The sequence below is a fragment of the Mesocricetus auratus genome, unplaced genomic scaffold, assembly GCF_017639785.1.
Source record: "Mesocricetus auratus isolate SY011 unplaced genomic scaffold, BCM_Maur_2.0 Super-Scaffold_100013, whole genome shotgun sequence".
Taxonomy (NCBI): Eukaryota; Metazoa; Chordata; class Mammalia; order Rodentia; family Cricetidae; genus Mesocricetus; species Mesocricetus auratus.
Genome location: NW_024429196.1, coordinates 42678085 through 42694574, shown reverse-complemented (window position 1 = coordinate 42694574; position 16490 = coordinate 42678085). Strand labels below are relative to the sequence as shown.

Below are 16490 nucleotides of genomic sequence, written 5' to 3'. Positions count from 1 at the left end.
ATATACACCCTCCAAGTTATTTGAATATGTCATAAAAGTGTCTTTACATAATAAACATCTCTTTCATCTCAGAACTGAAAATGTACTCTAGGAATACAGTCAAGTATCAGCAAACATGTCCAAATTCAGAGCAAGACTTTGGGTCCTGTAGAGATAAAAAGATGAAGCAGGATCTATGGCTCAGAGAAGTAAGCAGCTCAGGGTAACATAATCCCATGTCTGGAATTGCAGCTAAAAAGTACGTCAAGATCCCAGGATTGGTTTTTCCTCTTGGTGTATACAGGTTGAGCATCTCTAATCAGAACATCTAAAATCTGAAAGACTTTGAAATGGAAACCTTTTTAAAGTTTTAAATTGAGAAGTATTACAGATTTTGGATTTTTCAAATAAATGGTGTTCAACAAGGGAAATCTATACAAATATCCCCAAATTTATGAGTCCCAAAGATCTGAAACACATCTGATGTTAAGCATTGTACCAAAAGCAGGTACCCTAAAGGAAGCAGGAACCACCTGTACTGTGGACCTTCACAGAGGAAATGGAAATGCATGGAATCACAGTTCTCTCTCCCAGTGTTTGAAACCCTGCTGTTGGATCTGACCTGAATGAGTGTGCTCACATCAAAGGTCACCAAGATGTGATCTGACAGCTGCTGATGTGGGTCCAGCCAACCCACTGGTTCTTTTGTTATCCTAGCAGATTCTCCAAAGGTGAGCTTATTAGCAAGAAGGGTGAGTTGATTAGGCAGGAAAAAGAAATGTCAAGGTCCCTCCTCCCACTGAGGCCTTTTCTCCACTTAATAAAGGGTCCATCAGCAGGCAGCCAGGTGTGCTGAAAATAATTGGTGCCCACACCAATTAATTTTGCTACTTGTTAGAGACTCTAATGAAAGACAAAAATCAGGAAAGGGGAAAACCACCTCCAGAGAGGAAGGATTAACATCAGATTGTGTTGCTTCCTGCAGGATTAGCTTTCATCATGGAAAATTCCAAAGTCTTCATTGCAGAGTTCACTGATTCTATTTGCTGATCTACCCTCATTTCTCCTTCCACTTTATCCCAATTAAAATCTGAGCCACAAAAACTATAGTTGAACTCCAACAGACCAACAGGACCATGCACACAGAACTTTTGTATATTCTGTCCCAAACAAATCATCATTAAAAAAAAGAGATTTGAGATTAAAAAAATATATATATGGGCTGGAATAAATTAAATCTAAGCTCCAAACCAGAGATCAAGGACAGACCTAGTGAAACCTTTATTCCAACAGTCCAGCAGGGAAAATATCAACAACTATGAGGATGTCTATTTTACAAAATGCAATTTTAAAGCATTTACTGTCACATACTACAGTGTACAAATAAAAATTCATTTCATTGTATACTGTCAATTACACATTGGGGATCGAAAAACACATAGTTTTTGAAAATACAAGAACTCTAGGTTGTCTAGTTTAGAAAATGTCTCTGGGATTCTTTCTTTGGGTATTCAGTCATTGTGATACAATATTAAGAATACTAGGCTTTGTAGAGGTGACTGCTATCTTGGTAGGTCATTCTTACTCAGTTAATATTTGTGCATAAACACCACCACTTTTCCAGCATATGCAACAAATGTGAATTGGTCACTCTGTGGGTCAGATTTTCTTTCTGTAACCACTGCAGTCAAAAACTGGAAAGGAAAAAGAAATTAAGAACTGAGGCTAACTGTTTCAGTACATGGCTAGATAGCTCTAGTGTCTCTAGGCTATACAAAAGTAGAGTGGCAAAGCAGACCGGGGGAGGGGGGTGGTAAAGTTGCTCACTTCATGGAGACCAGAAAACAGAGAAGAATGTCTGAACATTAAATAAAGGCTTACTTCTCCTTTATTCGCTTTAGGTCCCCTATGTATTTGCTGGTACCACTCCATTCAGGAAGCTTCCTTTCTGCTTAATCTCTCTCTTTTTATTAACAACCAATGTTTTACATACCAAACCCAGTTCCCCTCCTCCTCCTCCTCCTGATTCCCACAACTTCCCCCACTCCACTCCTCCATCTACTCCTCAGAGAGGGTAAGGCCTCCCATGGGAAGTCAACAAAGTCTGTCATATCACATAGAGGCAGGACAAAGACCCTCCCTGCCTTTATGTCTATATCAACAAGGTATCCCCCCATAGGGAATGGGCATGGGTTCCAAAAAGCCAGTTCAAGCACTTGGGATAAATCCTGGTCCCACTGCCAGTAGCCCCGTAAATTGCCTCAAAAACAGAGATCTGCTCTCCTAATCTAGGTGTTTACCACTCCAATCAAGTTGACAATTAAGATTAACCATTGCAATTCCCAAAACCTTTTAAAGGTAAAGAGGGTCTTTTTATCCATAAAATCTTGTTCTCTTTAAATCAAAAATTCTTCAGACCTCAACTATGGTCCTCAATGTGCAGCATTTTTTCCTTTGAAAATAACTATGAGGTTGGAGAGATGGTTCAGCATTTTTGAGCACTGGCTGCTCTTCCAAAGGACCTGGGTTCAATTTCTAGTGCTCACATGGAAGCTCATAACTGTCTGTAACTCCAAGATTTGACACCCTCACCTAGGCAAACATGTGGGAAAAACACTAACACACAAAAAATAAACATAAATAGATTTTTTAAAAAGAAAGAAAAGAACTAACACCTCTTCTTAACACCCCCTTCTCCTTACTTCTGTATCCCTAACACTTTCTGTCTACACTCCATGATAAGGACTGTAAACCAACTCTTTCTGATTCCAACAGAAAACATCAAGAAAAAAACATGCAGATATGTGATGATTTTACATAAAAATATTTTTTAAATGAAGCCAATTGGGTTCTCAAAGACTCAGGAAACTGCTGTCCTCTGTCCTGCCTACATGCTTCATTGTTATAAAATAAAATTAGTTCCTCACATTTTACTAACTTTTTGAGTTTTACCTAGATTTTCAATCTGTTGTTATTCTTAAGAGAGCCAATATACAAGCCTTCAAAGGTGGTTATCAGCCAATTGCCCCATCACATTTGAGAAGTGTATGAAGTGATAAGAATCGAGGTGGAGCAGGGCAGTGATGGCCCTTTAATCCAAGCACTCAGGGAGCAGAGGCAGGCAGGTCTCTGAGTTCAAGGTCAACTTCGTTTACAGAGTGAATCCCAAGACAACCAGGACTACACAGAGAAAGCCTATCTTGAAAAGTCAAAAAAAAAAAAAGAAAGAAAGAAAGAAGAGAAAAGAAAAGAAAGAAAGAATGGAAGTGGAATAGAGAAGTGAAGTTACCCCAGACTTTTCTCCAAGAGGCAAGGACAATTTATCTGACACAAATGATGATGTAACAAACTATACTTTTTTCTAGTACCTCATACAAGGGAAAAAAAAACATTTCTGACCTAGTTCAGTTTTTAAAATGTCCACAAAATGGGCAATTTTAATTATAGTTGGAAAATGCAGAGTGACACCTAGAAATGAATATATTATAGACCAGGACAGTATTCCAGCTAGGACTCAGGGAAACATAAAAATGCCAGAAAAGTGATAGACAGAAAATCTAATACAAACAGCTAATCCGATCTATACTGATTCACTAGACAAGAAGATCAAGTTTTGAAGAGCAGATCATAAGTTCTCAAGAAGGGAAAGCAGCTGTAAGATTGAGTCACATCTTCAATCTAAATCTAATTTCCAAAAGCAAACATCAAGGGCTGTCTGGAGAAAGAACATGGCAATGATCTACAAGTTTCCTTGCGGAGTGCCATCCAAGTTCAGGAGACGTGTGTGAATGGTGCAAGGGAAAAACAGATATTGACAAATAGAGTCTACTCTCCTGGTGGCCAATAGATACATATTATCCAGTGGACCCATACTTACCATATCTCTTAGATTCTCTTTTCCATTTTTATTAATCCAAGTTCATGTAATAGTTGGCAATTTGAAGGTACCTTTTTTTTTTCTACTACCTCCTTTATATTTATGATGACCAATGTTGATTGTCAACTTGACTGCATCTGGAATCAACTGAAGCACAGTTTGCTGGGCATTCCTGTGAGGTATTTTCTTGATCAAATTATTTGAAGCAGGAAGACTCACCCTAAATCTGGGTCACATCGTCTTGTGGCAGCCCAGGTCAATGGACATGGAAGAAGGAAGCTTTGCTTTTGCCTGCTTGTCCTCTCACTGTCATGGTCTTCTATCCCTGTGCTGTGACAGTCCTTCACCAATATGAAGGCCAAATTCTGTGGGATTCCCAAGTACACTGAAGACCATCAGCTCTCAAGGAATATTACAGGCCTTCTGTGCCAGATTGCGACTGCTGAGACAACCAGCCTGCTAGATGGAACAACTGCTGGATTCTCTGCCTCTCCAGTGTGACACAGGCATTGTTAGACTACCCTGACTGCCCATCTAATAAATCTCCTGTTCTGTTAGTTCTCTTCCTTTAGAGAACCCTGACTAACACATTCTCCACCTCCCCACTCCTTCTCACTCTTTAAATAGAACAAGATCTCCAAGATTTCGAGAAAGTTGAGTTCCTATCCACAAGTACCAATCCTCAATTCTGGAATATAATTGGCAACATTCAGGAGTATATTTTAATGTAGACTAGTCTACATGACTCTATAGCTGTTGAGTTTTAAACCCAACTTGTCAAGGAAAAGAAATGGTGAGTCTCCCATTAACAGAAACAATAGAAGCCCACATGCAACTGGGAAGAAAGAACCTCTAGGATCAGGGGTCCTAATAGGGCAAAGATGACCAAATAACCTACAATGATCTTCCATTATTGATATAAGATTAGCTTAAGATTGTCTGTGGACATAGCAGCTCCAAAGACAGTCTTCATCTTGACACTGGCTCCATTTGCAAGTCAATTTTCCATAGTCTACTGGTATCATCTTCTTTTCATCTCCTCTCTACTATGAGTGATATTTCAGCCAACTATCCAAGCCTTACTGGTTAAAACTGCCCATTTAAAAAGTACTTTATTTATTCATTCATGTGCCTGTTAAACAACAAATCTTCATTAAAGGAACAAATATCACACAATGTGTCTCCCTGGATTTTGGGAGGTTTTTGTTTTTTGTTTTTGTTGTTTGTTTGTTTTGTTTTGCCAGACAGGGTTTCTCTGTATTGTTTTGGAGGCTGTCCTGGAACTTGCTCTGTAGACCAGAGTGGCCTCGAACTCGCAGAGATCTGCCTGCCTCTGCCTCCCTAATACTGGGATTAAAGGCGTGTACCACCAACGCCTGGCTCTCCCCAGTTTTTAAAACTAATTTATTTTTTATTTTATGTGCATTGTTTTTTGTTTGTTTGTAATGGGCATTGAGTCACCTAGAACTGGAGTCATAGAAAGTCCTAAGTTGCCATGTGGTTGCTGGGAATTGAACACGGGTCCTCTGGAAGAACAGTCAGTGCTCTTAAGCCCTAAGCCATTTCTCCAGCCTCTTACACACTGCTTCTCAAACTTACTTTTTACTATTATGTCCTATAAGGAGTCTTACAAGACACCATTTCTTTAATTATATACTTTATGAAATTTTAGCAGCATAGATATTTCATGTATTTATGAATGTAACACATGTTTTTTTTTTATTTTGGTTTTTATGAGACAGGGTTTCTCTGTATTGTTTTGGAGGCGATCGGTCCAGCCCAGCCTCGAACTCACAGAGATCTGCCTGCCTCTGCCTCCTGAGTGCTGGGATTAAAGGCGTGCGCCACCACCACCCGGCGTAACACATGTTTTTTATTTGTGCCTTAGACATCAAGAGTTTAGTTCCATTTTACCTACTAAGAATATGTTTTAACCTTTTGGGAAGATGTAATGTGTGTCAAAAAGGGAAGGGTTGGATGTAACTGTGTCTCTGTATATGTGTGAAGAAACACGTGTATGGTGGTGGAGGGCTATATGTATAGAAGTAGAAGGACAACCTAAGAAATAACATCCTCAGAAATACAATCACATCCTCTGAGACAGGTCTCTCTTTGGCCTGAAGCTCACCAATTAGGGTAGACAACAAACCCCTGGTATTCTCATGTCTCTGTCTCCCTCACCTTGGGATTATATGTGTATACTATCATGTCCTGCATTTTTATATGTATGATAAAAATAAGACTCACATCTTCTTGCATGTAAGGTAAGAATTTTCCTGACTGAGCCACCTCTCCAGCCAAAGATTGCATGTTCTTAAAGTAGACACTAACTGAAATCAATTGACAGCCTTGTGTAATGTCTTTCTAGGATTCTGTGGAATATGGAGTGCTGAAACAACATCTTTCAATTATCTTAGCCATCTCATTGCAAAGGTTCAGAGTAGCAAAATATAATATCCTGAAACTATACTCCAAACTTGCTGCCTATAACCCCTGCCTCTCTTAAAAATCTCGAGTATCATCCTTGTGCTATGTTAGTCCACTTTGTATTGCCAGCAACACAGGATCACAGATTAAGTGCAGTATAAAGACCTGAGATTTACTTCAGCTTGTATTTCTTGGGGACATGCAGTAATGACAGGCTTACTGGCAGAGACCTGAGGCAGTTCAGAGTCACATGGCAAGAACAAGAAAGCATGTATCTCCGCCTCTATCCCTCTTCTTATAAAGCCACCAGGAATGGCTTTTTCTAATCCTATCCACTTCTGAAAAGCCTTGCCTCTAAACACCATAGTAGATTAAATTGGGGCCTTAAGACTTCAGAGTGGGGATTAACGTCCTATACATGAGCTTGGGGAGTGATGCAAACTATACCACACATGAAAACACAAACAGTTCTTCCTGCTGCAGAAAACTAAGACCTGAACTCACCTCTTGCCGTTTGAAGTTCTGGACATATTCTTCAAACTGTTCATCTTTTGTTTCATCGGCTTTCCCCAGCTTCTGGAGAACCTAGTTTGTGAATACAACAAAATGATTTGATTTAACAGTGCTGCTAGAACAGGATCACAAGCTTTTCAGCAGAGACTACTGCTTCTCCCTAAGGGGTCTGAGCAGAAACCACCCTCAACACCACCAGCTTTTCTGCTCTGGAAGTGATGTGCTTGGGGACTCTGAAGCCAAATAGACTTGAATTTTAATCACAGATCCATTGCCCACAGGCTGTGTGATTTTGAGCAAGGGCCATGAGGCATTGCATTTGTTTGCTTACATATGAATTCCTCTAGGAGCCTATGCATAACTTTAAGACTGAAGCTAAGCTCTACTTGTCATTTTTGTTCCCAGAAGCTGGCAAAATGCATGATGCATAGTAACTCAACCATGAGTTAATGAAGCAAAGCTATATGACTGATGTGCATTCTAGGGATGGCATTCAGTCCTGACCCTGTTCTGACATCCACCTCAATTCAATAGACATTCAAAGTGGCCATGGGTATGCAATTATTGTACAACCTCATGATAATCATTGGCTACACAGAAACATAAAACAAATAAATCAGGTTGCAGCATTTACTTTAAACATCTGACAGTAAAATATGTGAGGTAAGTTGACAAAAACAAAGCAGAGATAATGTATTATAAGCAATAAAAGGATGTTATGAAGTATTGCAACAATATCCTGTTGAGTCAAAAGCTTTGGAGAATTCTCTGTGAAGGATGTTTTTTTATCTGTTGTTAGGAATTCCAGCTGACAGGAATGTGACAGAGTCCATTCCAGGCAATCAAGGGGTCTAAGAAAATTCACAGGAAGAAATGTGTCTGGAACACAGGACAACATGCCATGTCTTAAAGACAAATAGGAAGCCGCATGAGGATGAAACAGATGGAGTCTGAATGCTACAGTAGAGTTCACTATTTGATGATCATTGTCCCTCTATCTCAGTTTTTTAAACACTGACTTGTTCAAAAACGTGGAAACTCTACAAGCATTGTCTTTTAGAAATTCACTTTGTGACATCTGTGACATTATCAAATGTCACTGAAAAACTTTACTACAGAGATCCACATTCATCAAAATACAGAATTAATGGCTGCAGGGGGAAGCTCAGCTGCAATTCAGAGTCTTACTACTATTTTCAGTTATTATTATTGTTTCAGATATAATGAAAAGCAACAGAAGCCACACTTGCAATAATAGCAAACTTGGATAACCAAGGGAGTCTCAGGCTCTCATCTTTCTTAATTTCATGGTTTTCAGAAAGAAGATTTTGGCTTTACAGCTGTTTTACTCATTTTTGTCTCATCATTTAAAAAATGTTTTAGAGGAAATTCTACCAAATTATCTATGGCTACTAAAATGTATACACCCCCACACAGAGAGAGAGAGAGAGAGAGAGAGAGAGAGAGAGAGAGATGAGAGAGTGATGTACAAACATGCACAAGCCTAAAGGTGATGAAGGAAGGCAGCTGGCATGTATCATACAACTTTCACCTAGCTTTCAGAGTCCACAAACCCAACCCTTTCAGACGCTCTATGTCATAGGTCTTGCTAGGTTAATTAATTCTTCATCTGTTAACAGCAGCATGCAAGGATGCTACCAGTCTCTTCTGAACAAGATTGTCAGCTCTACAACCTGCTAGAGTAGTGAATAGGCACTTCTGTCCTGGGCATGATAAAGAACACCACAAATATGTGTTGCATACTCTCTATGAATGCGAAATTGCAGAAGGTAATTGACCTTTATTCTCATCCTCAAGACAGTCTTTTGGGACACCTATTTTATCCATATGACATCTGAAGAACTAAGAACACATAGCTGGGTAAGTGACCTCTTGGAAACTTTTAGGAAAATCACCCTTTCTGTCGTCCAGTATCTCTTTGATCACAAGTATGGTCTTTTCCTTCTCAAGGAAAGCAGGTAAGACCTGCATATCAAATATAATATTCTTATTTTCATGGAGAAAATATATCAAGGCCACTGGGCTCTAAGAAATGTGTCCTATGGGCTACATAACTGCAATAGTGGGAAGATCATGGATGGACTCCTCCTTGAAACTCTTCACTGAAATTTCAAATCATCGTTCTTTATGCTTCATGTTCTAAAAATAATATAAATGAGATGATGCTATAAAACAACCATGAAACAGTTCCCTACATGTACAAAGAATTTTTAACTTATCGATGTCATTGAAAAAACAGAGTGGCCAAAACTCTGAGTTACAATGGTCCTGTAAGTTAGTTCTGGAAGTCTTTGGCAGCAGTATCCACAGAGAAGAGTGAGGAAAGGACGAGTGACAGGGAATCTACCAGGAACATTTTCACTCTAGTGGCCACATCGGGACCTATGCATTCTATTTCAATTGACCCTGAGAACAGCCAACTCATCGTTGAGTTGTAGACAAATAAACTGAGACTCACAGAAAATGACGCCTGTGCAAAGTCACTTCCTTTGTAAGCAGAATATCCCATTCCCTATGGTGCCTTTCCCACCCCAAGGCTTTGACATTGTAAAATGGAGAGTTAGAATACCAGTCCTAAAATATCAATGCCAAACTGATCTAGCTTCCAGATTTAATATGCTTCCAAGAAGTGATCTCTATGGTAGGTGCTGAATTATTTGCCTTTCTTTCAAGGTCTGTCAGTAGAAACTATGGACACCTAATTCATCATAAATTAAAATCTGAGTTTCTTGTGATGGGTGGCAAAGTTGCAATTCCCCCTGAAGATAGCTTCTGTGTTAGGGATGGAGGCATGTGCAGTCTATAATTTAAGATCGTACCTCCAAAATTTCTTTGATCAACACTTTGATCCCACATTGACACTTTCTGTCACCTTCAACCTACAAAATTCTCTCTCCTTTTTGTATAATCATGAAGCTACCTAAATCCTCCATGAAGCTTTCCCAGCTCAAATGGGATTATCACCATTAACTTCTTCCAATTTGTCATAGTAACAAAAGTGCCCTCACAGGTTTCTTGTTATTTCTGAAATAACTATCATTTTAATTGAGCTTTACTGTGTTTCAGGTTCTTTTCCAAAGACTTAAATGGGTTAATTCCTTTAATTTTCATGACAGCCTTATGGCATGTGCGACCAAATTTGTAAGTGAGGAGAACTGAACAATGATAAGGCACAAAGCTAATCATTGTAGGAGTAGATCCTTGTTGAAGAAAGAAATTTCATCCTATTGATGACTTACACCCTTGCTTTGAAAGTGTTCACCCAATTGATTTCACTTTCATCCTACTTGGCTTATCGTCCAAATATCAGGTCTTCATAAAGGCTCACATTCTCCACAACCTTTTCAGTGGTAGTGTGTCGCTAAAACAATCAAGAAAAACACAGGGATTAATTAAGATTTTATTATATAGTTTGAATAACAGTTTAGTTCTGTATATATCCTGATTGGGTTTTTTTTTGTCAACCTGACACAAATCTAGACATTTGAGAAGAGAGAATTTTAATTAAGACAATGTGTCCATAAGACTGGCCTATAGCAAGTCTGTTATAGGCATTTTCTTAATTGGTGATTCATGTGTAAGGGCCCAACTTATTTTGGCTGATATTATCCTTGGGCTATGGTCCTAGGTTATATAAGAACATTTGGATTTAGGACTTTAATTTCATTGCACATTACTAACTGAAAACAATAGAATTTAAATTGTTAAGCTTTGTTTTTGTTTTTCAAATGACAAATAGATGCAGAGAAAGATGTACTTTCTTTCAGTGAAATTCTGCATCATTCCCCCAAGGGCTGCACTTATTCTCCCAGGCTTCTGAGTCCAGAAATTCCAATCTTAAGAGACTAAATAAAACATCAAATGGAGAGGCAGTGCAAGAACATGACAAGTTAGAGTGTTTCATGGTAAGCTCTCTTTCCATGTCCTCTCCAGAAGTGATCTGGGAGTGAGCTGCAAATATCCCAATGGCAGGGGTCTTTATTCTTTCCTAGAGAAATTACTGCTGCCTAAAGTGGTCAAGCACATCACCCAAGAATTTAGAAAATCTGGTTTGAATACTTTCTCCATGGTGTAAAGACAAAATTCTAATCAAGTTTTATGTCCCCAAAGTGGAAGGCAAATTCACTACTGACTGCAGCTGTGGTTGGGGAATAGCAGCTCTGTTTAATATTTTAAATTAGAAATGAGGCAGTAAGTTGGCAGCTCTTAGGGGAAAAAAACTTGGCAGTTGAAGCCAGAGAGAAAAAAATCACACTCTTTTACCACGGAAATGGCTTCTGTTAATTAAGAGAAAAGATCAAAGCAAAGTTCAGCTGTACTTATGTCTGACCCTCAAGCAGCAACACAGGTCTTGTGATTCAGAAGTGAAGAAGCTGATAAGGGCAAGTGATGCAAACTTGAAAGAAGTTCAAAAGGAAGGCCATGTGGGGATATCAAGTACATGTGTTGGTGCCTGGCTTGATACTATGACCAGTACTATGTATTCATAAAAGAACTTGGAAGAATTGACCCCTGGGACACCTTAGAGAAAAGTGTACAGTGGATGAGGGTGAAGACTAGACAAACTTCCTATCCTGGTGACTCATGCTTCCTTTTCATCAGACTCTAAAAGTCAATGGGAGAAGTACACAAATTAGTTGTCTTTGAATAATGAGGTACTTTCTCTTCCTACTGTATATCTTCACTAAAAGAAGTACATAATATTATATGAACAGTATCTACTTGTGAGAAGACCAAAGCCTGTTCAGTAAAGGATGGGGAGTAATGATCTTCCCGCATTGTCCTACAGTCATATGACTCACTGATTGCTCTGTCCATAGCTCCACTAGGCATTTCCTCAGTTATAAAGCATGGAAGTACTCACTCAAATACTACAATATCCAGTAAGATAAGAGCACCCTCAACACTTCTCCCACTCATTTCTACTAGGCATGTACTGTGATGTTTCTCAAAGTTCAATATGCTTTTCCTTTTACTACACTCCAGATGCGTTTCAGGACCCAGACAATGATCCTCCAACTTTGTTCAATTATTTTAATCAATGCTTGTGGTCTTTACCCAGAGAAGAATAAGAAAGATTACTGAAAACACATCTTTAGGATGGTTCATGTGCCCATGAAGGTACCCATATGTCCTCAGGTTCATCTTTTTGAGAATAATAGGTTTGTGCAATTACAGCATGTATTCTTTTCTCTAGTAGTATTCAACTGTGTATTAGTCATCCCATCATCACAACTCCTCCACCTGATATGACCCTTAATGGTAACTCTGGAAGACACTTTTTGGAACAGTTAAGACAAGGAATGTTCTCAGACACTTGTCTTATTTTGTAGCCTTGAGATTTAAAAGTCTGAGAAAAATATGTAATAGAACTTGCAAGATAAGCATGAGAAATACTAAGGACAGCAAAGTAAAACAAAATGTTAAATAATAGAAGAGAGAAACTCAAGGACCTAAAGGGGAAACAGAGGTAAGTGACTGGAAGTCCTAAAAATCAGATGTAGCCAGAGTAAGCACCAGCCTACACAGCTTTCTAACCACGGCTTTCTAATCAAGTATCAAGTTGAGAATTCTGCTCTTTGCTATCCTGAGTACTTTAAAGTTGAGAACACCTAGTCCCCTTACATAACAGAGGAAAGGAAAATACCTTAGTGGAAAGGATAGCTTGATATTGATCTTGAAAAGATGCCTGAATTTTAAGCCTATCCTCTCCCTGTGTCTCAGTTACATTTCTGTTGCTGTAATAAAATACAATGACCAACTTAGAAGGAAGAGCATTTTGGCTTACAGTGCCAGACAGGTAAGAGTTTATTATGGTGAGGAGGCGTGGCAGCAGGGAGGAACAGTGGTGGCCAGAGCAGGAAGCAGAGATAACACCCTCATCCACAAGAAAACAAACTAGAAGTGGAATGAGGCTCTGTGTTCTGAAAGTGAACCAAATGCCTTGCACCTCCTAAACCTCCCCAAATTATGATGGATATGACTAGGAATTCAGATGCCTAAGCCCATGGGCGCATTTCTCATTCCAACCACCACACCCTTGACTATCTTTTATTTTCAGAAATACTTTTCTATGAAACTTGATACTTCCACGTATCATTGCAAGGATACAATGCATACCAATTTACAGTAAAAGTTTACTAATCATGTCCTGTGACTAAGAGATGGACTACATCTTCCTTGACTAGCAGATCTCTTCAAAGTCACAACACTGTAGTGTGTCAAGTCTATACAGGATAAAACAATAGCCCTAAGTTAACCTTCATGTTATATAATCAAGGAATGAGATTCTTCCATGTATCATTAGCCAGATGTCCCAGAGATGTCTCATGTCTACTGAACCTGTAGCAGTGTTCCCTGTAGAAAAGCTGCTGGTAGTAAAAACATATCCAGCACTGAAATCCAGGGCGATTCCACACTCGGCAATGCAACACAGAGAGCTCTTTCCCAGGTCGCATCTTACAGATTCACTGGGTCAGTTCTACAGTGTCAGTTATCTTCCTTACCCAGACAAACCATCCATTCAAAAACCCAGACCTGCTTCACAAGTTTTAAGGAAGGCATAAACCGGGAGCAGCAAGTGTCTGGGGTGAGAGAGGACTTGCTCACCCTGTGAGTGAGAAACAGATGGAAGGAGAGTCTGGGGAAGAGAAAACACATTCTTGCTATTCTTCCTCTTGTGAAAATGTTCCACTGATTTCATTATTCTAATGTATTAGTTACCATTTATGGAAACATTAACCAAATCAAACAGAGTTCTGAATGCCTTAGTTTTAAAATACTTAATCCTCTCCACAATCTAGTGAGTTGGGTTACTATGATTGTCCCTTTTATTGATAAGGCCATGTGAGTGTATTATAACTATGTGGATATTGGAAACACTGAGGAATTGGCAGCCATGCAGCTAAAGTGTAATAGCCTAGATTCAAAATAGACAGATTAATGACAGAGTCAGCTTCTGAGCATTATGCACTAACACCTTGAAGGCTTCAGCAAAGAAGGAAACACAGACTACTAGTCATACTTCCCTTGGCAATTCAATATTTTCCCTCTACTTTATATTCCCCCACATCCTGGATGCTCATATAACAATGGTTGATCCATAGTCTTCTTAAATGGAAGTTATTTGGCATCAACTCCATCCAAATAGAATATTATTTCAACTCAGATCTACTATGGAAGGGAAGCAAGTTAATATATATGCTCTCTTCATTTTTTCTTGGAGATAACTTCCAATTATCCTCTGTTAGTAACAGGATGTGCTGAATGGTTTTATGTCAACTTGACACGGACTAGAGTCATTTTGGAATAAATAATCTCAAATAAGAAAATGTCTCCATTTGGGTTGGCCTGTGAACAAGCATTTTCCTGATTGATGATTGATGTGGAAGGTCCCAGCTTATTGTGAGTGGTGCCAAGCCTGCAGAAATGGTCCTGGGTGCTGAAAGAAAGCAGGCTGAAGAAGCCATTAGGAGCAAGTCAGTAAGTAGAACCCTTCCATCCCCTCTTCATCAGCTCCTGCCACCAGGTTCCCTCCCTGCTTGAGGTCCTGTTCTAACTCCCCTCAGTGATGGACTGTGATGTGAACTTTGAGTGCAAGACAAACCCTTCCCTCCCCAAGTTGCTTTTGCTCATGGTGTTTTATCACGGCAACAGAAGACACGGGCCTAGGAAGACCTCAATTCCTTGTGTCAACATTATAGATCAGGACACAAAGGATGACTCATGAGTGAAGCAGAAAGTGGTCCTGGAGAAAGACAACTTTATTTCATAAGTACTATTAAGTCAATACAAAACCCTGGCCACCAGGGAAAGCAGAAATTTGCCCTGGAGCATAATGCAAGGCTTGGGCTCATGAACCCTCTTTTTCTTGGGACACCTGGCTACTTACAGGCAGAGCCTTCTCATTGCACCTGCCCCACCTGTTGTGACAGACAGAACCAAAGAATCCCTCTTGTTATGGCACATTGGCCTCACAGAGCATATCATCAGTGAAGGATTCTCCTTTCCTCTTGTCCTGCCAGGGGTCCATGCAGTCAAAAGTTTGCATGATCTACAAAGCACAGGGAAGATTTCTGGAAGTTTTATATCTTTTGGGGAGGTTACTTCATTTTGTTTGTGTGGTTGGGTTTTGTTTTCATTTTTGTTCTTGTTGGTTGTGTTTGTTCACCCAAGGGAGGGTAGGGGTTGCAATTCATTAAATAGCACAACCTGGCCTTGGAATTAGTGGCAACCTCAGTGTCCTGAGTTCTGGGATTCCAGATGTCTTCACATTTGACAAGAGTCTTATTTTGCTTTTAAAGAGGGGAACTTAAAGGCCATGGTGACAAAGTCAGAGAAGACTAAAACCACTCAGCTATTTTAAAGTAATTTAGTGATGGTTTGGACTAAAATCTACTAATAGGCAACACTGACTATGTTCTCTTTGAATCTATGATGATTACTCATCTGCTTTTCTATCACAGTATCTGGAAGCACACAAGAGCAGGACTACTTGCCCTCTCTTTTCATCTCAATAGTGTCATAGGTTGGTATGTTGTAATTTGTGTAAGACTGGAATATAGTTTGCAGCATTGCTTATGACTTACTATGGTCTTTCTTGAACAGGGTTTCCCAAAGCATTTCATGGAGCATAAAGGAATCTGCAATAATATTTTCCAGAGTGACATATCAAGAAGCATGAAACATTATATGTTCTTCTGTGGAAACACAAAGATACTACAAAAAATGTTTTCAGAAGGGAGACCCAAAATGCTTATAAAATTTTTAAATGAACAAGTGTCAATAAACCTTTTTATTCACTGATTAATCAGAGAAATTAATTCCTAGAAGTTAACTACTAGGAGAATTTAAAGAACCCATATCTGTAGGCAATAGGGAATGAAGAAGTAAATTTACACAGAGGTGGGGAATACACGTGAATGTAATTAATTGCCTCCTCCCTGACATAATCCATTAGCCTTTCATTACACTTCCTTCCACCCAAGCATGGAGGCTGTATGACGTCTGTTATGAACTAGCTCATCTAGCACAATGAACACCTTACAAGGTTCCTCTCCTACACAGCACAATTACTTCTATCTGTATATCTCATAAACTCTTGTCTCCCTAGAAGATCAAGTGCACAACCTCCAGATAACTTATCAAGTTATTTTCCCCATTCACATTCGCTTTTTTCAAGGAAAATAATCGTATTTTTAAAGTAAAAGATTAAAGCTGAATTGAAGAAGCAGGTTGGGTTTGAACAGCTCAAGTCTATGCTATGTAAGCACGGGAACTCTGATTGTGAAGAATTCTTTTTAAATAGACATTTTCTTTCCCACCATGCCCCCTGCTACCTGTTCTCTTGTCCCCAGATACCTTTCCCCACCCTTCATCTTTCCTCATCATCAAATAGTCCTCTCTCTTCAACTCCTTTCTAGATTTTAAGACTCTACCCACACTTATACCTATTTGTTCTAGGAAACATACATACTATAGGCTATGTAGGATCCACGCATGAATAACTTGTTGCTTTTGTCTTTCTGCAGTTCCAGGAAGGCTAAAGAAGACAAACAAAGTTACTAGCTTGAATATGAAAATATCTAATAGGGTCTGTGGCTTTTCGTGACTTAATACCTTTAATACAAAGCAGTTACAGACAGTTGAGTGACTCACTGAAAAAAAAAACTCC

At 39.2% G+C, this 16490-nt stretch overlaps 1 protein-coding gene across 4 annotated transcripts in view; it reads right to left on the bottom strand.

Annotated features, from left to right (window-relative positions):
* Amph (amphiphysin) overlaps positions 1-16490 on the bottom strand; it is a 184600-nt gene that overhangs the window by 91959 nt on the left and 76151 nt on the right. For all 4 annotated transcript variants that reach the window (XM_021228210.2, XM_021228211.2, XM_005071810.4 and 1 more), the window contains exon 2: positions 6788-6868. In XM_021228210.2, the coding sequence (XP_021083869.1) occupies positions 6788-6868 (81 nt within the window). The remainder of the gene's footprint in view (positions 1-6787; positions 6869-16490) is intronic.